General features: G+C 34.2%; 2 protein-coding genes and 1 pseudogene across 3 annotated transcripts; 1 reads left to right on the top strand and 2 right to left on the bottom strand.

Moving 5' to 3' along the window:
- Window positions 1–1,006: 1,006 nt before the first annotated feature.
- LOC110795139 (cytosolic endo-beta-N-acetylglucosaminidase 1) lies at window positions 1,007–25,307 on the bottom strand. Of its 2 annotated transcripts, XR_008930089.1 has the most exons (13): window positions 24,709–25,307; window positions 24,443–24,580; window positions 23,344–23,453; window positions 23,156–23,267; window positions 22,969–23,076; window positions 20,239–20,351; window positions 19,648–19,729; window positions 17,395–17,475; window positions 15,916–15,971; window positions 15,149–15,284; window positions 13,702–14,407; window positions 7,406–7,519; window positions 1,007–1,442 (listed from the first exon to the last, which is right to left on the bottom strand). XR_008930089.1 is itself a non-coding variant. In XM_022000118.2 (12 exons), the coding sequence occupies exons 1-12, from the start codon at window positions 25,261–25,263 to the stop codon at window positions 7,503–7,505; spliced, it is 2,214 nt and encodes a 737-aa protein (XP_021855810.1). In that variant the 5' UTR covers window positions 25,264–25,307; the 3' UTR covers window positions 6,829–7,502. The 2 variants fall into 2 exon arrangements, 1 of the variants encoding a protein (XP_021855810.1); XM_022000118.2 differs by lacking the exon at window positions 1,007–1,442 and having other exon boundaries at window positions 6,829–7,519.
- Window positions 7,384–8,393, top strand: LOC110795140 (LOB domain-containing protein 12). Its single transcript, XM_022000120.2, has 2 exons — window positions 7,384–7,545; window positions 7,968–8,393. The coding sequence occupies exons 1-2, from the start codon at window positions 7,384–7,386 to the stop codon at window positions 8,343–8,345; spliced, it is 540 nt and encodes a 179-aa protein (XP_021855812.1). The 3' UTR covers window positions 8,346–8,393.
- On the bottom strand, window positions 10,761–10,856 carry LOC130466438 (uncharacterized; annotated as a pseudogene).
- Window positions 25,308–25,813: the final 506 nt, after the last annotated feature.

The following is a 25,813-nucleotide window of genomic DNA, read 5'->3' as shown; positions in this document are numbered from 1 at the left end:
AGAGGAATCTCAATGCACATTAATTAGTAGTTAATAAACGTGTAAAAGATCAAACATAAAGAACAAAAAGAAATGAGGTCAGTGACCGTGTGAGGAGGAGAGAGATAATACAAATGATGCGCTTTTCCTTTATCAACAGACCTTACAAAAAACAAATTAAAAAAAAAACATTATTATACAAACTAAAAGTTGCCCTTGTAATATAAGAGCATCTTTTGTGCGGGAGCTTTTGACAATTTTTCTACTAGTGTACAAAGTTTTGACCTCAAAACGAAAATTTAAATAAACAAGATCGAAAAAGAAAAGAAACATATACGTAGTACAATTCAATTAAGTTAAATGATAGAAAAACCATTGCATGCAACAAGAATATAATGAGATCTTGACCTAGTAAAGAAGATTAAACTTATTTTACATGTACTAAAAGTCATATCTCATATGGTGGTAAATGGTAATCCTCTTCTCATTCGTAATTTATAAGGCCATTGTAGTTGCTTTTCACACCAACAAAAAATAGTTAAGATGATAGAAAAAACATGCATCTCGAAAATGAATAATCTTAAATGAAGCACATATTGGAGTTTAGGTAAGTTACAAGTGTGGTTGGTTTTAGGTTATCTAGGTGGTAAAAAGATGTCTGTTTTTTGGGTTTAAACAATTTTCATCAAATTTTGTGAAAAAGAAGAAATTCAAAGGAAGGGTTCCCTCACTTCCACACTTCTGCTTCGGTTGAGACTCTCTCATATTTCTAGGTACGTTTAGGGTTCTGAAATCATTTAATGCAATGCTACTAAGTATTGGTTCTTTCTTATTTTAATCAACTATTTTTTATTTTTAATTAATCCTCCTTTTAGTACTATTAATTTGACTAATTAATCCTTTTTCATTTTTAGTACTCCTCATTAAACTACTCCATAGCTCTAACTAGGTAGCTGCTGTCTATACCTTATTTAAGCATTGGTACTTAGTTGAGGGGGTATAAGGTATCTTTAGGTTCTTGTCAAGGTTTATTCCATTTTAACATGAATGTTCCAATTAATACTTGGGGAGCAACAAATCTTGGTTTATTTGAATTTGGTCATGCTCCATGAGTTCAAGTGAAATACAAAGGGTATGAGTGTATGACCGATTCAATACACTGTTAGAATAATGTCTTGAATTGGTCAAACCTCTTACTGCAACGTTTCAACACGGGGATCTTGCTGCCTGATCAGTGAGCCGGGGGTTCAGGAGTGACGCCCCTAGTTTAGGGGTTCGGGGGCAACATTCACGAACTTTACGATATCCGTTGTTCTGTACCAGGGTAGTAGGGTTATCTGTTTTGAGCCTAATTTCCGGGCTTTTCCGCATTCGTGTAGAGAGTACTATATAAACTCTCTAGGTCATAACATAGTTGTAATCTGTAACCTGTACTCCTCAAGATCAATAAAACTTTCCTCTGCCTGTGGACGTAGCTAACACATTGTTAGTGAACTACGTGCGCTAAATCTCCACGTTCTTTTTTTACGTTATTTAATCTTTCTTTGCATCTGTTATAACAAACACCATATGGAAAATGACACAAAATAACATAGAAGCTAAGGTCGAAAATGACCAAGATTAACCATGACATCCTTTGCTTGATTCACACATCAGAATTAATGTTAGAAACATTAAAAATTGACAATGGTATGGAGAAGTATATATAGACAAAAGGTTAGTAAGAAGACCATGAACATTTATTAAAGAGCAAGGCCAATTAAGGTGACAGAAAATATTCCTTTAGCTTCTTCAATTCATGCATGAAATAAATTAACATAAAAGGAGGTTCATAATACTAAGAGAGACAAGATGCAAAGAAAGAAGTGATGCATGATCGATCGATGTGTTTATAATGTTTCATTGTACGTTGAAGATTTGGAATCATGTGAGCTGCATTTAATGAGTTTTTGCAGAGGGATAAGGTTTTGGTTTAATTTCTCGGCTAATTTTTATTTATGTTAATTATTTTTTTAATAACGTTTCCCTTGAAATTGGGTTTTGTTCCAGTTTTTATAAAACATCAGCCACCTCACAGCTTCTTAATCTCATGTCAGAAATGTTTAATTTTATTGTGTTATTTTCAGTGATTTAATTCTTTAATTTTAGATTTCAAGAATCTTCTTAAAATTATTTTGATTGTTGTTCTAATGTTTTCTTGATTGTATTCTTTTGGGGTTTGGTTCATATACTAAATATAGATTGGTATGAAAGAATGTAATGGATTGGGTCATAAAATTGGTGTTTGTTTCGCGAATTACCAATTAATTAGTTTTAAGATATAACCCGAACTTGTACATATTTCGTTATGTATCCACCTTCAACTCAAAAAATATACTGCAGAGATTGAAAGTAGAGATCTAATGTCTCTCGCACGTGTTTGTGTCGATTTTTTTTACATCTAGTAAGATTTTCAAGAAAATGGGACCCTTTTTAATCTAAGGTCTTATTTCGCGTCTCACTTTAAAACGACGTAGATCAGAGCCGAGCCTAAGTTATGTTTGGAAAGAACAAACCCTACCTTTTCAAGAATTGAAGCAAGTGTGGTTGTTATAAAAGGAGTTGTGCTGAATGCTAATTAAATGACTAATGCTATGATTGACAACATTAATTAATCACAAATTGCAAGAGTAATTGTAATTACCTATTGATAATTTGATATATGATATACACGTGTTGGTTTATTAGTGTGATCTATGTCTTAATCTCTAGATTCCCTCGTTCTTAAGAGAATCCTTTCGATTTGTATTTTAATATTTGTCAGATATGTCCCTTGGTCCTTGTTAATGGAACTTCTCTCTTCTGATTTTATTGGGGGTAATATTAACCCCCTTAACCCTTTTTGGTTGCCGATGATAAATCCCATAATGACTATATTAATTGATTGAATAAGTTAATTATGTATGAAGACCGATATGAGATATTGAGATGATAAAGATTTTTTTTGTTTGTTACGTTTGAATTTTTACACGTTTATCAATGTTAATAAAGATGTTTTTTTTATTAAAAAAATAAACCCAAGTAAAACTTCAATCCACTAATCATTACAACAACCAATAAAATTGTTTTATTTATCAAAATGAACCAATAATAAAAAAGCACACAGATTGCTAACTTAACATATTTGAGAAATTGTAAAGAAATTTATTGAGTTGAAAAAATTGGATCAATTAAAATCAAAAACTGGCACAAAAAATAACAGCATAATAAGCTTATTAAAGAAAAGATTCTCTCAAGTATTAACTTACGATTAATTTAGAATATGTTTTCAAGAATGATGTTCGTGTAAAAGAGTGGCCTGGGGAATAGATATATTGCAGCATGTATTCTTACCTTGATTTTTGGAATTATTACTACTAATCCAAATACTGAATACTCCGTAGTAACTTTGCATGCATGCATAAACTATGCAACTTGCTACCAAACTTAAAATATTTTTGTTTTATAGAGGTAATTAAGAAAAAAAGAGAATAGCTTGAATAGTGAATAGAATAATGATTTTGTAATTGAAACCAAGTTGATCTTGGCTTATACAGTGGTTGCTCAATTTGTCTATTGATTTTGGAGTAAACAATATGTGTTGATTTTAGAATAATGATTTTGGATAAACAATATGTGTTGTGAGTTTGAATCCCAACCTTCGGGAATGAAAACAAATTGGGCAACCCTTAACCCTTAATTGGAGCATGTGGGACGAAAAGGTTAGACACGGCAGTGAACATCTTGGTTATACACCAAAAAAAAGAGTTGAATATGTAATTGAAACACATAAATGAGAGAAAAGGTACTCATTTGTGTGAGATATACATGAAATATGCAAAGGAAAATCGCCTAAGAATACGCTGTCTACACCTAAATTTCCTTTATCTTATTTAAAAGTACTGTAATTCTGAGTGAAACTTGAGCAGCTCAGCTCTTATTGACTAGCCCTCAACTTTATTAATCAGAACATATAATAATCTATTAATCTCGTAAAAAGAATAAGTGAAAATAAAGATAAAGTTCGGTAGAGTAATAGGAATATTAAATTCAAGACTAAACCAATCGTAAACTAAGCCGGTTTGATTTGGACTAGTCATAAGTACCCATTTACACCCATATGACTATATGAGAAGAAGTATTGACATAACGAAAAGAGCATCATATCATAATTTTCTACTCATATGCTCTGTAAATGATTATGTATGGTTATTTTATGTGAGAAGATGCACCTAATTCAAAGGTATAGATAACATTTGACATAAATACAAGCAAAAAGTGGTGGTGGACTTTTGGGTCCCACTCCCAAGTGAAAATGTTGCATAACTAATTTGGTATCGGGGAGGGAGTGTTTTGGGGGGGATTGTGCAATATTTGTGCAATTCACGTGAATGTCTGTCTTAATTAACTCTTAACAAACATTCACGTCGGGCCACCTTCAAATTAATCAACTTACCATTAATTAGGTTTATCTATTAATTACAATTTTAAATATAAGTTAATTTGGGTTTGGGGACTAAAATTAGTAGCTCTAAAATTCTAAATTAACAATACAAGTACTCCACAGTGTTCAACCCTCAAAAAAACCCTCAGCATGAAAGCAGGGGGGCCCAAGTAAGCAACCAATCACAAGCTTTGGCGGCGGTCAAATGCAAATTCCTGGTTTTTCTCCTCAACTAAGCTTTTCATCTTGTCCCTCTTTCTCTTTATTTAATTTAAGGGACTTGTCATTTTATTCAAAATCGTCTTATTATTTTACTCATCATATACACTTATTTGTTTAGCCCTCGTTCAATATTTACATATTCATGTACCATCTTTATTTACCTCTTACCTTTCCACTTTCGTCCCCGTCGCCACCATGTTGCCGGCGAAAAAATGCGTGTTTACATGGCCGAGTCTACCGGTGAAACATCAATTTTTTAATTTTTTTTCTGAAAAAATTTCAGAAACTTATGCATTTTTAGCTTGTACCATGGTACAGGCTTATGACTTTTAAGCTTGTACCATAGTACAGACTTATGAGTTTTTAGCTTCGACCATGATATAGACTAATGCAGTTTAAGCTCGTATCATGGACGAAGCTTAAAATTCATAAGTCAACGTCATGGTGTGAGCTTAATATGCATAAGTCTTATGGTGTACCATGCACCCGAAACATATGATAATGTTCATCTCTTACAAAAAACAAATCATTTATGGGTATTATCCATAACCTATGAAGGAATGAAAAGTGGGACAACTTCCAAAATCAAAACGTGTCAACTTAAAAAGAATGGAGAAGTGACATTTACGTACTGTTCTCGAAAGTTCTTCCCATTTATCTTGGGCACACTTATCAATGCATATTTTTTATCGTTAATATCTCTAATTACATGATCGTAAAACTTATAAGATTTTGATTTTGTTAAAGTACTCATTCAGACGAATCAAATAAGACCTCATATGACTATGTGTTTTTTTTCCAATATATTAGAAAAGATTTAACTTCCATTATAAATTTGTGTCAAGATCCGAAATGTAGACAAAATAAAAGGGAAAGGAGGAGAATTTTGTACAATTGTACTGCATAGAAACAGGAATTAACCTGTATGGAGGAATGGAAAGTGGGGTAACTCCCGAATTGATTTCCTCCCACTTGTGACTTGTGAGTGAGAGAACTGAAAACGCTCATGCCAAACACAAATTCTTATTTACATGGGGTGTACGATAGATATTGTACAACGAAGTTAAAGTTAATGTAAAATGCTTAAAAGTTACTCTTATATAGGTAAAAGTTATATATTTTTGAAGTGATGAAAATTTTCATTTTAATAAAAAATATTTCTTCAAAATCGTTAATAATGTATAAAATTAATTATTGAACCCTTTAAAATGTTTATCTATCAACTTTTTTTAATAATATAAAAGTTAGAGAAGACATGGTAAAAGTTAGAGAAAATTGGGTAAAAGTTATGTTGGTGTACAATAAATTTATTGTACACCTTATGCATGCAAGACCTTTTGATGACACAAATTCTTATTTACAAGGGTTGTACAATAAATATTGTACACGACAATAAAAGTTAACTCAAAATGCTTAAAAATTAAGCTTGTATAGGTAAAAGTTATCCATTTTTTAGTGATAAATTTTTTCATTTTAACAAAACTTATTTCTTCAAAATCACTAATAATGTATAAAATTAATCATTTAACTCTTTAAAATGTTTATCTATTAATATTTTTTACTAATATAAAAGTTAATCAAAACTAGGTTAAAGTTACAAAAAAATGGGTAAAAGTTATCTTGGTGTACAATAATTTATTGTACACCTAGTGCACGCAAGACCTTTTGCTAGTATAAATGCCTACTACATAGTGATGCAAACAACAATAGCCACAAAAAACTACAAACTTAGGGGGGGGGGCTTCATTATCTTCTTACTGGTGAATGTGATAGGTTCTCACTTATCAGCAGTATGGTTGTTAAAGAGTTAAATCAAGCTTGATAATTACAGCTCTAACTATATACTTCGTACTATGTAACCCAATGATAGTGCTTTTTTTTGTTACCCTGTCAACACCCAACAATAAATAAAGTTGTAAAATATACTTGTACCAAGTAGTAACAATGCAAGAGTTTTACGTTGTTTGGTAAGAAACTGTTGCATTTACATGAGAGCTTTTCCTAGTTATCTTATTGCTAACATTGTAGCAAGACACTGAGCCTGAAGGTTCAGACTTCAGAACCAAACAATATTCACCATACAGTTGAATTTAAGGACATATATTTACAAAAATTCACTTTAATCTTAATATTTCTCTTAAAGCACGTCGATAAAGTTATCACAATTCACAAACTATATTATTCCTTACTTTTATTAGAGTACATGTCTTTCAATATTTATCAATATACTTGTCCCCATAAAAAACGAAGGGAGAAGTATTTAAAGTTCGAAATCTATCAGCCTACTCTCGAAGTCCTTATTACCCCCCACCCTACAACCCCAAATAAAATAACCCAAAAAGGAGAAAATAAAATAAAAAGTTAATGAAACCAGTTAGTTTATTACCCATTGTTTGATTTCGCAACAGAAGGAAGGCCAAATAATTTCTAAATCCTCCATGACATAACCACTCCCTTCTTTTCAGACATCATATCATAAACTATGGTTAATGATTAATTTAATCATGTAACTTTTATGTTAACAATTAAATTTTTAACTAAGCGCACGAAAGCTCACATATGCTTTGGCATTATAAATAGCCACACTCCTTTTCTCATTCTTTCCAAACCATAGGCTTTTTGTATGAGTTAGTTCATAGCTTTATCTATCCCCTCCCCTCCCTTTTCTCCTCTATATATTCTATTCTATATACATTTCCAGTAAACTAAAAGAAAAAGAAATGGGTGGAAATGGAACTTCACCTTGTGCTTCTTGCAAGTTGCTCCGTCGACGATGTGCAAAAGACTGCGTTTTTGCTCCATACTTCCCTTCCGACGACCCCCACAAGTTCGCCATCGTTCATAAAGTATTTGGCGCTAGCAATGTCAGCAAAATGTTACAGGTTAGTAACAGCACACCACAAACTACAAGATCACAACATTTTTATGCACTTCTAGAAAAATACAAAGATAAATGTTTTTGTTTCTTTCTCTTGCCCTTGTTTCCTTAAAACAAAGACAAATTTACTTTTTTGGGTCTTTTTTCTACCAGTCCAAGCCGGTAAGAGATATCAGACCTCCCTAAATCCTGTCAATAACAGCTTTCTTAGTTGGAAGTTTCTAACTCCATACATGGTGTTTATACAAACAATTTTATACATGCATTTTGTGCTCATTTGGAGACAGTTTCTCTACCTGCCCAAACTAGTAGTAGTTAAGGATAAGATTTCATACATCTGACGTCCTTAAATCCTACCAAACAGCAGGACTTTTTAACTGAGGTGTTGGTTCTAACTCCATATAAATGGTTTGTTATGGTATACAGGAGCTTCCGTTGCACCAAAGAGCAGATGCAGTGAGCAGCTTAGTGTACGAAGCAAACGCAAGAATGAGGGATCCGGTGTATGGATGTGTAGGTGCCATATCGTACCTACAAAACCAGGTTTCGCAGCTGCAAATGCAACTAGCAGTAGCTCAAGCAGAGATACTATGCATCCAAATGCAACCAGACTCAAACAACATGACAACAACTCCAGTACATCAGAACAACAACTTCGAGGCAGATGATGACAACAAGTCTTTCCTTTTCCACAACAATCTCTCCCAACACCAGTACCTCAACTTTCCATCCTCCACTGATCATCATGTAATTCAAGACTCTCTCAAAAGGGAGTCTTTCTTTGGACATGACATGGTTTCATAACTAATTAATATAATATAATATGGCATCCATGTTTTTGCCCTTTTTCTACATACTTCCATTTTAATCTCCTTATTCTTTATAATTAGTACTAATTACTCCAACAAAAGAAAGTAAGAAACATCGAAACAAGGAGGGCCCTATAGCTTACCCTAGTGGGACTCCATTTACAAAAAAAAAAAACTTAACAGAATTATTTTCCAGATTTTTCACTTTTCATGCCTTTTTCTTGCTCTTGCAAATATAATAAACAGTAAATTGTCTAAAAGACAAGAGTAGTTGTAATAGTCACTAGAAAAAACAAATTTGTGGAAAGGTCAAGTATAGTAAATGTTTGAAAACAAGGCCAAGTTGAAAAGAGTCAACTCTCACACGAGATAACATGGAGAAAAATATAAATTAATTATGTTTGAGTTATTATAATTATGCTAAAAGTCTACCTAGCTAATAGAAGTAGGAGGATTAATGCCCCTTCAAACATAAATTCCCACCTTTAAACACAAATGCACTAAACTAGGCTACCTACAATTATTAGCATCAAATTACTACAGCTTTTTGCGGAAAACCTTTTTGCATTTAGATTTGTTCAAAGATAAAGTGACATCATTTCAATATCTTGTTCAGCAGCATTTTGAACTGTATAATCAATATCAATTAAGAGCACAAAAAGGGAAAAGTTGTCATTTAATGTGCACATAATATTCATGAGGACCATAAAAGAAAACAGGTTATAAAATAAAACAGAAAGGGGGAGATTATTAGAATCTAAAAGGGCAAACAAGACTTGCATGTGACAAGAAGAATAAAAAAAGATGGCTACAATGTGGAAAGAGTGTGGACTGACAACAGTCATCCTCAAACAATCCAAATGGAGTAAAATTTATATTCAATGTTTGTTATTGATCAATGTTGGAATCTGTCATTAATGTGAACTAGGTTAACAAATTTTTTGAAGGAAATTCTTATGAATCTTTTCTCCACTTTACCCCTTTTTGTGGTAAGGACTAAGGGTTGATCACACCTTGAATCCATAACCATTTCCCCTCCCAACCTTAGTGCATAGTTTGAACCCGAGTTCCTAGAAGCAGTAGCCCGTTATACCATTTGAATTATAAGTTTGGTTTAGGCGCAGATTCATCATACACCCAGGGGTTCTATAAAGGCATCAGTGCATGCACGACATGCAGATCAAACATCCGAGTTTCCATTACTGTGCAGGCCACACACGCGCCATGCATATGCATGCTTGTGATTCATAGATGCCAACTAGGACAAAACCATGACATGAAAACATCAAACTAATTAACTGAACAGTTAACTATACTAACTAACAGTTGAAAAATAATTGAATATCCTTAATCACCTGTTGTATAAGGCATTAGGGAAAATGTAAATAGTTTTTTGTACAATTTAACATCAGTAACTCCATGTGAATGTACTAAGAAATATATGACTTCTTTTCATAAAGTTTCTTTATCACCTTAAGTCGGTGGTGCTGAGCAGTTATTGATTTAATGAAAAAAAGTTACATGTTTATAAATGGATATGTGTTACTTGGACATCCCTGCAGGACGTTCTGCACCAAATTAAGACAAAATTCATGACCACATCCCTTCAAATAAGGCCTTAATTTTTTTTGGATGCACGTCAGCTTCACATTCGGATGGAAAATGTCTCAGTGCATCATTCATGTGCTCAGAAATAAAGCAAATTTCTAAACATGAAACCCAAAACACAAGAAGCAGAAATCACTGTTAACAAAAATTCTAAAAATATACTATTATCATAAGATATTATTAGCAGCTTTCTTAACTATGGAAGGAGAAGCTTTAATTTGAGAGTAGTATAGTAGAGAAGAGTGTCCTTGGATTTCTCACGTGGGAGGCAAGTGCTAGTGCTGAGTTCATGGGCCAAGTACACTAAATAAGACAGATTTTTCATTTTACAATATTATCTCCACTAAATATTTAATGTCATACCATGTTTCTCCAAATCCTTCTCTCCTTTACAATTATATGTCTCACCAAAAGTACTGGTTTTCTAAATGAGACAAAAAGATAAAAAATAATTAAATGCAGAGGCAACAGGGACAATAGCTGACTCAAAGATTCTTCCTAACCATTGTTTAATAAGAGAAACATTTTCCCAAGTCAAACTTCCAAACTTTTCTAAATTCCCATCTCAGTCACACCCCTTTTTGTTTCTGTAGCACCTCCATTTTTAATTAACTTGAATACTGATACACAACCCTTCCTCTTGCCGGTGTTTAAGTTATTTTAATTATTTGTCCGTTTTTATCTTCTCTAATCTCTTCCTTAAAATGCATGTAAGTGAGACATGATAAAAATAAAAAAGGAGGAAGTAGTACTTGGGTTTTTTTTTTTTTAAATAAGAGTTTTTGGCAGACACTAAACAGAACAAAATTTGGACCATTTCTCGATTTATGTGTGTCATCCTTGTATAGGGGTCATGCTAATCTTCTATGTAATTAATACGCATAGAATCCGAGACTAACAAACAACTTGATGGTCAGTAATTAATGTGTTTTCCCATTTTGTCTTATTCAGTCACTCACAACTCACAAGAGCTTCTATTTTTTAAGTATTTAGAATGGTCTTAGCAGCAAAAGTTTGTTAAGACCGAAGCACAGAAAATTTTGTCACGACTCACGTAGTCCTCACCCAAAAACTTCCCTTAGAATGAAGTCACTACCAGATATTATGGATTCTTTTTTGAAAATTTCTTAGTAAAATAATAGTGAAAAGTTCAAAACATTTTGGCATAAGGATTGCGGATACTTGGATGATATGATCATCTCGAGGGAATTGAAGGAAAGGGATTTGATCCATCCTATGTAAACTTAATGCTCAAATCATATGGAAACATAGGCAAATGAAAAACCCTAATAACTTACATATAACATTCTTTGAAAAAAAACATTATTTAGTAAATGGAAAGCTTTTCCATAGTTGGAAACTTGGAGGGCTTCTAGTCTTTAAGTATCTTTACTGTGAATTGCAGACTTGCATTGTCTAGTTGTGTTTTAGGAAAAGAAGGGGCAAAAACCCCACCAACCCTCCAACTTTTGAAAAAATATAAATAAAAAAATGTCCCTAACAAGTTTGAGCAAACCGAGTGAAATATGCTTACTTTTGTGAGCAAATTTCATAATCATTTCATTTATATTTTTTAATCTTTCGATTTTTTAAAATATACATTTAAACTTGTTCAATAGAGGTAAATTTACTTTTAGCAAAAAGGCAGATGAGAAACTCCTCAACATTCTTGTGGTTAATCATTTGATCGAATACTCTGTATCTCTCTATTAGAAACAAAGTCCATACTAGTCTATAAAATTAGGGATTCCATTGTTAAGGAAGCTGTTGGTGGTGGCTGTTTTGTTTGAGCACTAGTGAACCACGGCAGCATGTGAAGGATAATCACAAGCATATATCTACTAGCTATCTTGACATTTAAATGATAGGGGAGGAAAAAAATCTGTTTTCCTTAGACTGTGACACATTCGAAAACAAGATCATATATACATAGAACAAGAGAAGGTAGCAAATTAGTCAAAATGGAGAAGAGAAACAAAAACAGTGCTCACAAAGAGGAAATTTAGATGGGAAGTCTACATAAAAAGACAAAAAGGCATTCCCCTTTGGCTTCTTTCTGGAGACAAGGATGGGAAGGATGGTTGTTTCTCATTTGAGGGCTCGAGGGCAACTGATTCCCAGGAAAAAAGATAGTTTGGTTTCTGAAATCCTTTTCCCAGGTTTTGGTTTTTATTCTTTTCTTTTCCTGTGTTTCCTCTTTTTCTTCCTACAAATTTCCCAGCACAAACCTGGACAATATATACATTTTTGCATCTTTTTGGTTCAAAAATATAGTTTTTTTGGACTTTTGGTTAAAAAATGAAGTATTATCTATAAACTTCAAAATAACGAGTCTCTCCTTAAGTGTCTAGTTACATAAAATAATAGATATTCAGTTACTAAAAAAGTGAAAAGGATTAACTATTTTGTTTTCTCCTCGCCCAACTAATATCCCAATCTCATTAAATCAATAATTTTGATTCCCCTATCTAAATAAATAGTTCCATTTTTTTGGATAGGAGAGAGGGAAACATTATGATATTAATAGCAAAGTTAATCAATATAAAAATAACATTTCCTAGTACCAACTAAAAGGAAGAAAAGGTGGTTCACAAGTGAGATATGAATACCCCTATCTATGGATGAGCAAAAGGTTAGGGTGCCCTAAAGTGGAACTAGAACTTGTTAGGAACCTGCGGTTCCGGAACCTATTGTTCAAATTTCGGTTCCAGGACACAAAATTGGGAATCTATTGCAATAGGAACCGGTTTCGGTATTTTTGGAACAAGTACCCAACAGGGTACCTGAAAATACAAATTTTCATATCGAGTGCTCTGAATTAGGAACCGGAACCAAATAAAAATGCCACATAAATCAAAACATAAATGATTCAAGCTCATTTTTGAAAAATATAAACATAGAATAACAATTTAAGCTTGAACTATAAAACAATCAAAGCCCAAATCATATTAGATTTTTTTTAATATATCGACAATAATGTTTTTTTAAATCAACCCTGAACCGGAACCTGTTGCAACAGGTTTCGGTAAAGTTATAATAGGGGTCCTGTTGTGCCCTACCCCAAAGTTAACTATCATGCTCATATCCCTGTTAAAGAATGAACATAAAACATTACATACTTCTCAAGTAAATTAGCATAAACGAGATTTATTTTCTATGTGCGACAAGACAAGCAGATGAGCAGGGAAAGCCAGACACATAAAATCCAGAGGACATCATCTCAAATCTTTTTTTTTTTTTTTTGCATCACGGGATAGGAGTTAATTATCACACTGACCCATTAAAATGCTCTCCAATGCTTCAGCACAACGGTGACTTGTTATATGGTTGAGGGGTGACGTATATTTGTTGAGTGGTGACTTTTTGTTAGGGTGGCTTGTTATATGGTTGAGGGGTGACTTTTTGTTAGGGTGGCTTTTTATTTATTGACTGCTGACTTGTTGTTCGGGATGGTTTTGCTACATGTCTCACCCATAATTGGATGAGTCATCCCCCCACGACTAATTGCCAATTTAACCACAAGAAAATCAAAACTGCACATTACATCAAGGACTCACTCAAATCTTTTTTGCCACATATGGAAGAAATCCACAAATGACTAGTTAAGTAAGCTCGTGACATATGCAAACATAAACTTGTGTATTCATAAAATAGTGAAGAAATTTGTGATAACATCTTAATATCCAATTGGGAAAATGAAACTATGATTAAGAAAGACAACCAAGTGACCAACAGTAGCTAACCTTCCATATCCAATTGAAAGGATGGAGAATCATCGAGTGGTTGACAAGTCCCATCAGCACCACAAACTTGGATGACAAATTTGAGTGAAGAAATACCAGAAGGAACTAGCAACTCTGAAACATAAAAGGCATCCACTAGCGCAACTCCAAGAAATTCTTGTGCTGCTTGAAGCTTTACATCCAGATTCCCATCTGCTTCTGATGTTTTCTCAACATAAATGTTGTATTTCTGAATTTCGTTAAGATCATTTCCATCCTTCGACCTCCATAAGATGGTAAGGGAAACGGACTTGGATTTTTCCGTGCCAGATTTCCATGATACATCTTGACCCTCAACTACCCATGAAGAAGAGGGTGGCAATCGTACATGCTGACCAGAATATTGGATTGAGAGATGACCAAGAACTGCATAGTACTCAGATATCTGCTCCTCGTTGATTTCAGGTCTCAATTTGTAACAGACTGCCTGAATTTCCGTTAGGGTATACCCTGGCATTGCAATGATGTTCTCCTGTAGGACCCACCCATCAGCAGACTCCGGTTTGGTAACCCGACGAGGCATAATTACTTTTCTGAACTTGCTAGAAAACTTGTTCAGGGTAAGTAAAGTATCCCCATGAGATGCAAGGAGAACTGTTATAGTCTCTCCCTCTCTGGAGAGAAATTCTAAAGAAATGCCCACCAGGGAGTCCCCATCTGACTTCACCTGCAAACCAATTGACATTTAAGTATTGTTCAGACAAAACTGAGTCGTCAATTTATCAGCTAATGTGTAAAACAGACAAAACATTTTGAGTTCCATATCATGATCGAAAAGAACACTGATTTTTCCAAAAAAAAACGATGACAGTGATATTAATTACTGTGCTCAACAAAACCTCCTGCATTTACATCCCTAATAGCAACCACGAACAAAATTTCCATCTTATTTCAATGTGAAACAGAGTTAATTCACAAAATCCAGAAGCGGAGGTAACAATAGCCCAACAGGGTGCAATACAGTAACAACTAAACATCCCTAGGAGGTCACTACAGCACAAATCTATCTTCTAATGCACGCGCTCCTTAGTCTAAACAAGAGCTTGCATTTTCCGAGATAAACATCTGAAGACAATTATTTTTGAAGAATTTCTTAAACTTTTTGGAGCTGAATATAATAGTCTTATAGTACGTTCATTGCCTAGAAGAACACCACGTTAATTAAGAATATTTTGTAGGAACTAAGTAAACAATAATCTACCAAACTTATCTTACTTGGCAGACTATATATGAACAGTTGTAACTAGAATAAACACAAATGCTAATAAAATTATTGAACTGCATTACATCATTCTCGAGTCTCAATGAGAAAGGAATGGGCATGCACAACCATCCTCAAAAATGAATGGTGAACAAGATGTTGAAAGTTAACACTTGAGTAATCAGCAAAACCTAGAATATGACTTACAGAATACGTAAAGCCCAAAGCTGGATCCCCTAAGAGGAGTTTTGCTTGAAATAGCCTTTTTGTGAAATAAGGAATGCTTCCAAGAATGCCTTCAAATGTAACATTCCCTCCTCCACTATAAGATTCCTCCTCGAGGCTGACAAACAAATGTAACATTTCATTAGAACCAAAAGCAACAGTAATAACAATCACTACCACCATCAGAGAGGATGCTACAGAGGCGGGGTCAAGGAGGGAAAAGGCACACACTACAAGCCTTACCCTGTATAAGCCAAGAGACTTTTTCTTTAATCAAAGGACCCTCTAACAGTTTATCGAAGCCTTGTTCTCCTCCATTCTAAAGATACTAAAGTCTATGACAAAGGATTTGTTGATCATGTACCATACTATCATACCACCACTACAATTTGACGAATGAGTCGGTAAGGAGGGATAAATGCACATGGCCTTACCCCGATAATTTAAGGGACTAGTCAACTCTACCAAATACCAATAGTGTCATTAGCACAGTTCAATACTATTGGTTAATAGTGTAGATACCTATCCAATTTATGACAATGCACCTTCAAAGCAATTTATGGAAGTTAACTGTGGTATACCTAGAAAAGGTAGGATTCAATTGGACGATAAAGGGTATGTGTATGGCCGTATGGGTGTGTTTGTGCGCACATGCACATAAATATATACACTTGTACAAGATAAAATAAGTTTCAAATGGAAGACGGGCACCATTGGACAAAAAAGGCACAGTGGAATTTTCTACTTACTTGACAAGAACTTGTATATCATCTGATCCAGGGTCTTCAGAAAATTCCAGGAAAGGCTGCGAGGACAAATGAACTTATTACAGGAAGCATGCTAAGAGAACCACAATTAGAGTCAAGTAAATGATTGAGTTTCCATCATGACTAAACGTGAAGGAAACACTCAAATATCAAGAAGCAGCCTCAAATACATCAAATGGGTTGATCTGTTTGCCAAATGTGTAGATATTAGATGTATAGTTGTATACACTAAGACAAATATATTGCTACAACAGATGATAAAGTCACGTGAACAAGTAGCATGTTTGGTTTTTCTGGAGAACATATCAGTAACCGAAAAAAGCAAATGCACATGAAAAAGTAACAGGTAACAGCGCGACGTTCTACACCGAGTCTATCATGTCTTTTCTGTCCAGGTAAAAGGCTTAGATAAACATATCACCACAAACACACACAAATAAGCAATCAGTTTTAACTGACCAATATGTAAACCCTTGCAATGTTTAACAACTAAAAATGGAGGGGCAACGGGCAAGTAGTTTGCATTCTTCATGCAAAATAAGCATTCTGTTTACAGAGTGCCCAAATTTGCAAAGTAATGCCTGCATCCTCTGATATCCATATTATACATCCAGTATTTTCGTAAGTAATTTGTGTTGGTTGTGTTTGCGCATATTCAAGTCATCTCTTCTTATTCACCGCAATATATTATTTGTGTTTGTTACATACAGTAACATGCTCTCTATATGAAAATTCCCTAAAGTACGTGGTTCTCTCCAATTCTATAATTGAATTTAAGCTTTCCAATATCTTCAACTCTTTTGAGATAGCATGTCGAAATTACCTTGCCTCCACAGGGCTTGACATGTTGCCATTTATTTTTATGACAAGCAACATCTTGCAAATATTCAGCACAAGAGAACAGCTTAGGCTAAAAAATGTTGCACAAATTCATCAAGAACTCCAATACACCATACTCCTATTCCTCCACATAAATTCTTTTAACATAAAAATACCAGCAGTTTTATCATCAATAACGGTTACATGTAAATTAATGGGAGAAAAATGCGAGTGTAAGATACTAAGATGTGATACATTGATAACTGTACATTAGGAAACAATATCTTTTGTCTCTACTCTCCTATTGGTTAAGTGAGTGGCTGCATACATCTTAGACTTCCCCGGACCCCACCTAAGAAAATTTTATTACCATGCCATTCACAATTCCGACCAATTTCCAAACCAGAATCCGGAAAAACTTTCCTCGGCAGCATTTATATTCTATAGCATCCATTTCTATATGCCTGTTTAACATGGTGATGATTATCGAGGACCGCGAGTAGTTGAAAAATATCTTTATTGGTTCAACTAAAAGCATCATACCATATAAATCATGCTCAGAGAGAATAGACACATCTCAACCAAAACAAGACAAGCCTGATAAGTTGATGAGGGAAACATGGTATGTCACTATGTCTGTACCTGAAAGCTTTGGCATGATAAGTTGCACCAATCAGCATTTGAAAGTTGCCTCCCATCAAGATAAAAATGGTGACCCCGTCCCTGAGATAAGAGAAAAAAATAAAAATAAAAAATCCAACAAGGTTCATTCAATGATTAACTGATTTCATATCAAGTGCATTCTATCACAAAAATGTTACGAGGTCTTTGCAAGTGATGATGCAAACCTTAAAACTAAAAAAGGTCCTCCTGTCGCTTCTATGATCAATAATAGCATAGCAGAAATGAAATAATGGATTCAATTCAACACTAATCCTGCATATGCTAAACCTAAAATCTACAATTAAAATGCCTCATGGTGCCTTTAGTTAAATGCCTGAAGTATACCAACCTATCTTAAGGATTATGAAGTAGTTTGTGTCTCTTCAAAAATTGAAAAAGTGTATTTTAGTTAAATTTCGTAAAATCAAACAGGGTTATGTTCAGCCTTAATTATCCTCTTATAACACATATGAATAGAAGAGCGTAACCAATGTGAATCTTAAGATATCCATGGAGGGAAGTAAAACTAATAAAATTACCGTAAATTTGTTACTTATTAGTAGTTGAACCTGACATGCTATTGCTACCAATGCAGTTATATACACACATATAATGTATTTATACAATTATACTCCCTCCATCCAGAAATAACAGTTACATATACTTCCTCCTTTTTTTTATAATTGCACCATTTGGGATTTGATACTATTCATGCATTCTCCTATGCATATCTGTTGTGATTTATACAAAATGAAAAATATATTCATGTGAGATCTTATATGAAATCATTTTTTTATAATTTTTGCTAATGTATAATTAGGGTGTGTTCTCTTCAACTTATAGGACCTTAAATTTTAATAGTTGAACTAAACTTATCCTAAACTGATAGAACCTTATTAGACCTTATTAGACCTTATTTACAGTTTATCAAATTATTTCTAAACTTTTAGCCATTAGAATATTTATAATAGTTGATTGCAAATATTAATAATTATTCCCTCCGTCCCTTTTCGTTCTTTACGTTTGGTATCATGCACGCGATTTAACATATAATTAATGAGCATAAAGATTTTTTTTTCTTCTTTTTTCCTAAATGCATTTATTGTCTTTTTTGGATAAAGTGAAAACAACTTTTATTCTTTATTAAAAAAATAAATCAAACAAAAGAGGATTTCAATCCACTAACTAATCTAACAACCAATAAGATTGCTTTATTTAGTTTTTGAACCAATTAAAGCAAGGTACATAGGTTGTTATATAAAAGGAAAGATTCTCAATGTAAAGAACAAAAATGGACACCCTAAGTGGAATACATAAAGAACAAAATGGGACACTCTAAACAGAATACGTAAAGAACAAAAAGGGACGGAAGGAATATAAATAAATAAAGTATTTATCATTTACTTCTTATATTGATAATTATATTTTTTATGTTATTATTAATAATATAAATATTATTCCATACTAATAACACTTTATTTTTAAAATCCAAGTTTGAATCCGGCTTAAAAGTCCAGAATTCATAAAATCCGACCCTACCCGTTTGTAAAATATTTGTGATTAGCCATAAGATCATGCACTGATTTCTGATGTACACGTAATCTTTAAAATGTTACTTGAGCTTTTCCATTATAATCATATTGACATTATATTGATAATAATTAACTATAACATAGTAATTAATACTTACATATTATTGATAATTATTAATCATAAATTATTAGACCTTATTGGAACCTATATGACCTTTTGCAACTTATAGGACCCTATTGAAACGTATCTGAACTTATAGGACCCGTGACTTATTAATAATTAAAGTTGTGCATCGCAAACATGATACCTCAAATGGTGCAATTATAAAAAAAATGGTGGAAGTACTATTTTAAGATGTCCGGAAAAGCTGTCACATTTCCAAAAGTATTTATACAAACTCATGTAATGCGACCAAACTCACGAGTTTGTATAATACGTTCCATGATACCCCCCACCCCCTTGAAATGAATGAGGATATGAATCTTAGGATTGTCATGTGTGGGTGGAATAATATTGCACTTCTTTGCACTTCACAATGAATGGTCATGAGTTACCTTAACAAACCATATAACAACACAAAAAGGGGTCCCTTGTGTCTATGCCCATTACCATGCATTAAAAACGTCCTTTGTTCAAAGACAATCGTGAGAAATGAAAAACGAAAATGAATAACTAAACCAACGTAATCATAGTCACTACCTGATCAAAGTCTGAGTAGAATGGGATTTCCCTTGGGTAACTTTGCATCACTCCCCAGGATTTTTCAATAAGATCCCACCAACTGCAAAATTAATGAAACAAGACAATCATTATTATCAATGTGATTGGTGAAGATAAAAAAACCTGCAACAAGGTTCTAGTGCCCATTGTGGGGGAAGGGGGTGAAGATCAGTCAAGCTCATGATGACCTGATAGGTGTTTGAGTGCTCATTGATACCTATTGTCCATCAACTTGATTTTGTAGGATATAACCAACGTCACATCCAATACTTTTCTAAAAAGAAAAGGAAGATTAAATGACAACAAACCATTGAGCAAGCTTGATACTGTACTCCATCCTACTATGTTTGTCTCTATTAATTTCCAATATATAACAAGGAGTATAACAAACTAATGGAATTTGACCAATAGCATGTCATGTATTAGAGGTTAACTGGATGTGTGTGTATATATTTTAACTAAAGAGGACATTAACTTAGAACAGCCAAATATAGAGAGGTTGATGAATGCAGTGTTATAGAGGAAATATTTTAGAACTTGATATCATGCAAAATGGAATCAGTTAGCTACCGGTTCTGAGCAGTCTGAAAATCTGGAGGTTGCTTTTTCTCATAGACCCATCCAGGTGCAAATATTGCAGCTGACACATCATCCTTCCTTATGACATTTAGAGCAAGATTTGTCTACAATATTGGAACAAGTAACTTCTAAATTAGTGGTTTCTTAGTATTTGCTTCCCTGTCAATAATTACAACAACAACAAAGCCTTAGTCCCAAAATGTTTTGGGGTCGGCTAACATGAATCGTCGTAGGAGATCGTCATTGTTACCAATCAAACCAGAAAGGAGCAGGAAGTTAAAAAAAATTAAAAAAAATTAATATATATATATATATATATAATAAAAAAATAAAAAATAAAAACAAGGAAGAGAAAGTGGAATTAATGAAAGTAAGATAAGAGGAAAATGTATATATATATATTATAGAAAAAAATATTGTAAGAGATAATAAAAAATAAGTTAAGTTTAAAATAAATGAATAAGTAAAATAAGTACAATTCAAAATAGCATGTAAAATTAAAAAAATAATAATAATAATTTCACGAACAATAATTAACGAACAAAAATGTCACTAAGATCTGAATTATTTCTCAATAACTCAAAAAAACTTCCTTTTATGGCCAATCACTCATTCACCCCTCAAACCACTAATATGCATTATCCTCCTTGTTCTAAACAACAGGCATTAAAAATTCTTCAGGACTCAAAACTCTTCATATCAAATGCGAGAGAAAACTATACAAAGGGGCAGTATAAGTCCTGGTAGAAACACAACACAGCACATACAGTATATTATATGCTTCAAGATAAGATGTTATTTGGGAGAACCTACATGGAGGAGACTAGGTCATATTATAACAAAGGCCATCTTATTGTCCTGATTCATTGTAGAGATTCAAAAGTTACAATACTGTTCGCAGTTTGCACATAATTTATGAAAATTGAATAAAAATCCACTTAATCATTGTGATTCAAAAGTTTTGCAACATAGTTGGGAATAGCTTTTTAGAACTTAAGTCTTGTTACTTTGTAGAAATAAGAAATTCGAAACATTTACTGACTAAAATATAACTGTTAACTTTATGCTATACCTGAATCCGATTGTATCAACAAACTGGCCAGTTTATTAACAGAGTAAAGCGGCTGATATGATAAAAACAGAGAAAAAACATTTTATAACAGATGTCAAAAGCATAAATCCAAAACACGAGTTATGGCACAGCAAGTTCAATATCTATTACAGAATGGCATTTACGTAATTCACACTGATGTTTCAGTTCCATTATCAACTATCAAGCAGCAAATGCATAGATGCAAAACAAGCATGCATAACAAGCATAGAAAGAAGAATGTAGGAATATCTTGGGAAAGTTTCACTCATTACTATGTTGCAGATGAATTCAGTAACGCTTAAAACTTGGAGTCTGGGGTAAAGAAGCAAGCTATTCCTGAAGTAGAGAGAATTTCAAACACTTTGGAAACCCTTCTATTCTTTGTACTCCAATTTAATGTTAGAATAATATCCTCAAACTATACTCCACAAATTGAGTGGATATTACTTTGTGGTGTTAACAAAAAGTTTAGGCGGTGGGAAATGGCAAGGATTATTCATGGATTTAATCCATTAAAGTATTTTTTTTGTTGTATGACTTGCATCCCAGAAGCTGCGTTGCTGAAAGAATAATAAATGTCGGCAAAATTATCTTTGGAGGCCATGAATATCCTTTGGTGGTGCAAAGTCAAAAAAGGCGGCAAAGTTCAGTATAATAAGACTTGCTAATTGCTTCTACAAGTAAAGATAGGAGAAATCGTCAGAATAATAATACCAAGCAGTTGTGCACTGGTGGTATAATTTAGGTAGCTACATAAAAAGAAAGAATCAAGTGGCGGAATCCTTAAATATAACGGAGTTCTTAGTGCATTAGTTGTTAGGTGTTTTGACAACAGATACTGCAGGTTGAATCTTAGTCAGGATTGTTATTACAATAATTCCAGCTATATTTTATCTATTGTTAAAATTGTGACAGTCTACTGTTACCATATTGATTATAAAAAATAAAAAAAAAGTGTGCCTGTGAATTTGTATTTCCCTTTATTGTTGGAGGGGTGTTCCACAGTAAAATCTTGTGTTCATTTTTCAATACTTGCACTTAGAGCTGTCAAAAGTCGACTCGAACCTGACCCAAAAATACTGGGTCCTGAACAAGATTTTGTGACCCGTAACCCGATTTTATCCGAACCCGAGCAACCCGAAAAGGAATGGGTCAAAACCCGACCGAACCCGTTTTGGACCCGACCGATTGAAAATCATTGTATTTATAGTAATAAATGAGATTATGAGAAAATTTAAGCATAATAGACACGTTGTTTTTACTATTGTTGTGTGTAATATGATTTTAATTTTAATTATACGCCATTTTATGGTTGAATTTGACTAAATATAAACTTTACTAGGAAAATTTGTTAATTTGTGCCAATATTTTGTATATTTATCACCTAAATTAATGAAAATATAATGCGCGTTTTATAATCTCTCAACCCGTTGGGTCAACCCGAACCTGAAAGTTTTGGGTCTTGAACAAGCATTTGCAAACCCGAAAGTGACCGACCCGATTCAACCCGAACCCGAAAGTAATTTTTTACAACCCGACCCGACCGACCCGTTTGACAGGTCTATTATACTTCCCTAACAAGAAATGGAAACACAAAAGAAAGGAGTTTGTTGTAGGAAAGTACTCACATTCCATTCCCCTCCACCATAAGTGTTCCTTCCAAATACATCTATCCCCATATAAACATCAAACTTTCTATCACCAGCAATATCACCAGAGAGCTTCGGGTAGCCTTCCTGTGAAGTAGAGAAGATAAATAACTTGTAACAGTTATTAATCACCACTGATGCAGAAAAGGAAAAAGTGAACACTAACCTTCCATGTGTAGTTTATAAAAATGCCATCGCACAGATCAAAAAAGGCTTTATTCTTATCATTCAGCTGATCTTGCCAGGCAAGGTCACCATGAACAGTAACACTGTCATACCTACAGGTAACAACAAGACATCAAGAACTGTTTACACAGAAAATAAGGCAGGGAGATCTCAGTAATCAGTACATACCATATCACCAAAGACCCAGGCTTTGACATATGCATCATATCTGTCAGATGGTTGACAAACTCCTTCAAATTTGCAACATCTGAAGGATTTATTTTGACCTCCATATTGATCTGCAACTAGCTGATATCAACAGTTTTAAAAAAGCTCACACATGTAATTAAAATAATTACAGAAATCTGAAATCCAAGTCCCATATGCGCGTTATTTTTAACTCTTGGAACCTGGAAAAGAACATTGTCCTATCTTTCGGTGGCTTTGTCAAAGATCTAGTTAGAAGTATCGCATATTCTGAATAAATAAATCAGTTGTCTAGTCCAATCTTTGTGGAAGCCTATAATATTCCTGCTTCAACCAACCATTATAACCTCTGAGAAAGTGAGAACTATCTATAGAATCCAAGATACCAATCTAATTAAATTGATGATAAAGCTGTTCACTTAAACTTGGTGTTCATAACTTCTTTTTTTCTTATTAAGCTTTCGCCTATGTACCAAAGGAGACCAAGAGAAAAAGGCATCTAAGCAATCGGTTTTGACTTTCGATTTCAACAAACAGAGACAATTAAGCCCAAACTTAAGAACTGACACAAAAAGACAAAGAAGGGTGTTATGATGGTTTGCAATTTTTATGAAGTGTCAAGTTCCCTAACATCCATTGTATCAAGAGTTAAGCAGGGAAAAATCTGTGGTAAATCCCTAGGAAATTGTCATACGCTCCTTAACAAAATCCTTTTCTTGACTGCTTTCAGTTGTAATAACATCTCTCGGCTATAGAAGAATCAATAAAACTACCCTTCTTCCTCTGCAATTACTATGTGAACCCTATGAGCTCACATGTACCCGGCGTAGGTTTATCTAAATTTGTACTCCCTCGGGTCCCTCCGTCTCACCTTAATAGGTGCCATTTAATTAAAGGTCTTTTAAAAAAGTTCCTTCAAATACAATAATTACCCTACATGATTTTTACAATTAGTGATACTACACAATGAATCCAACAAAGTGGTTACAAATAGTAAGAATATTAGTTACAGATGTTCCAATACTCCCAAAATAGAATTCATGGAAAAAGTATGTAATAGTTAGAAAGAGGAAAAAGTTACCAGCCAGCCATCAAATCCAAGAGCAACAGAAAGCTCGGCTAATCGTTCAGCACACATACGAGCATACGCGGTACTCGACAGCAGTTGATCACTCACAATCCTACCCTCGTCCCATTCTGTCAAGAAAGTCCCCAGCACCTTCATCAACAACATAAACCATCACACAAGGCAACAAACAAAGCACACCAAATTCACATAACTACTTTGCTAAAACCGTACATAATAATTACAGAACACTAAATTAGTAATGAATAATAAGAAGTTACCTTAACTCCATGCTTGTGTGCAGCATTGACCCATGAAGGGGGAGGAATAGTGATCAAATTATGAGAAAAATAAACAAAAACATCCATCAAATACCAATGCCAAATAGCATAAGCATCAGAATTGGCCCCACCTTGGACCCACTTATCATCATCCAAGTACCCACCAGCCATATCATGGCAAACCAAAAGCCTAGGTTTTGGGGGTAAATACAAATCCCCATTTAATGGGGTTGAAGATTTGTTAAAAGGGTAGTGAAATGAGTCGAAATATGATCTTGATTCGAGCTCTTGGAGGGTTTTGATTGGGTATGAGACTGGATTTGACGGTTGTGATGGGTCGAATTTTGGCGGGTTTGAAAGGGGTAATACAGGAGATTTTGATGCTGATGCCATGATTGAAGAAGGGGTGAGGAGAGATAATTTAGTTATGATTGAGAGGATGAAGTTTCTGGTTGAAATTAGGGTTTCACGTTTGAAGAAGGCGCGAAGAAGGCGATTTAGCATTTGAAGAGTGAAGATGAAGATGAAGAGGAGGAAGAAGAGTGACTTGGCCATTGAGATTGCTTCATGGTTTACCAATTATGGAAAGAAGGGTGAAAAGGCAAATGGTACTTGTACTTTTACTCCATCTAAAGTTTTACGCAAAAGAAGTGCCAAAAACCAATTGCTTGTTGGTTCAGTGGTGATTGGGGCTGAGCTTGGTAGGGAGAACCCGTGTTCGATCCCCCGCAACAACAATTGGGAGGGGATTGGAACCTAACCACCCAGAACTCGCCCCGAATCCGGATTAGCCCTAAGGATGAACCGGATGCTAATACCAAAAAAGAAGTGCCAAAAGAAGTGCCAACGTTTCACTTGCTCTTAGAAAGTCACGGACTCGATATGGGACGACCAGATCGCCTTATCGCCATGTTCATAACGAGAAGTCAAGTTGTGGGAGTGCAGATCCAGGCGAGGTACAGCAAGGTTCCGATGAGACCCAAGGAGGTTCATGCTCTAGTCACCCCAATTCGATTGGAGGACGTAGGTCCGATGGGAGTAATGGAGTTTTGGAGGGATTGGGAGGAGTTTTACATGCCTCCTTATCCAAACCCTAGCTCTACCC

Source organism: Spinacia oleracea, chromosome 1, assembly GCF_020520425.1.
Source record: "Spinacia oleracea cultivar Varoflay chromosome 1, BTI_SOV_V1, whole genome shotgun sequence".
NCBI classification, from domain to species: Eukaryota; Viridiplantae; Streptophyta; class Magnoliopsida; order Caryophyllales; family Amaranthaceae; genus Spinacia; species Spinacia oleracea.
Note: the sequence above shows the minus strand (reverse complement) of the source record. Positions and strands in the feature narration are given on the sequence as shown.

Excerpts from the sequence above, each read along its gene's own strand:
- LOC110795140 (XM_022000120.2), top strand. The coding sequence starts at position 7,384 with ATGGGTGGAAATGGAACTTCACCTTGTGCTTCTTGCAAGTTGCTCCGT. Across the intron at positions 7,546-7,967 it reads ATGTCAGCAAAATGTTACAG|GAGCTTCCGTTGCACCAAAG; the intron begins GTTAGTAACAGC and ends TATGGTATACAG.
- LOC110795139 (XM_022000118.2), bottom strand. The coding sequence starts at position 25,263 with ATGGCCAAGTCACTCTTCTTCCTCCTCTTCATCTTCATCTTCACTCTT. Across the intron at positions 23,454-24,442 it reads TTGGATTTGATGGCTGGCTG|ATCAATATGGAGGTCAAAAT; the intron begins GTAACTTTTTCC and ends AGCTAGTTGCAG. Across the intron at positions 23,077-23,155 it reads TTATAAACTACACATGGAAG|GAAGGCTACCCGAAGCTCTC; the intron begins GTTAGTGTTCAC and ends TCTACTTCACAG.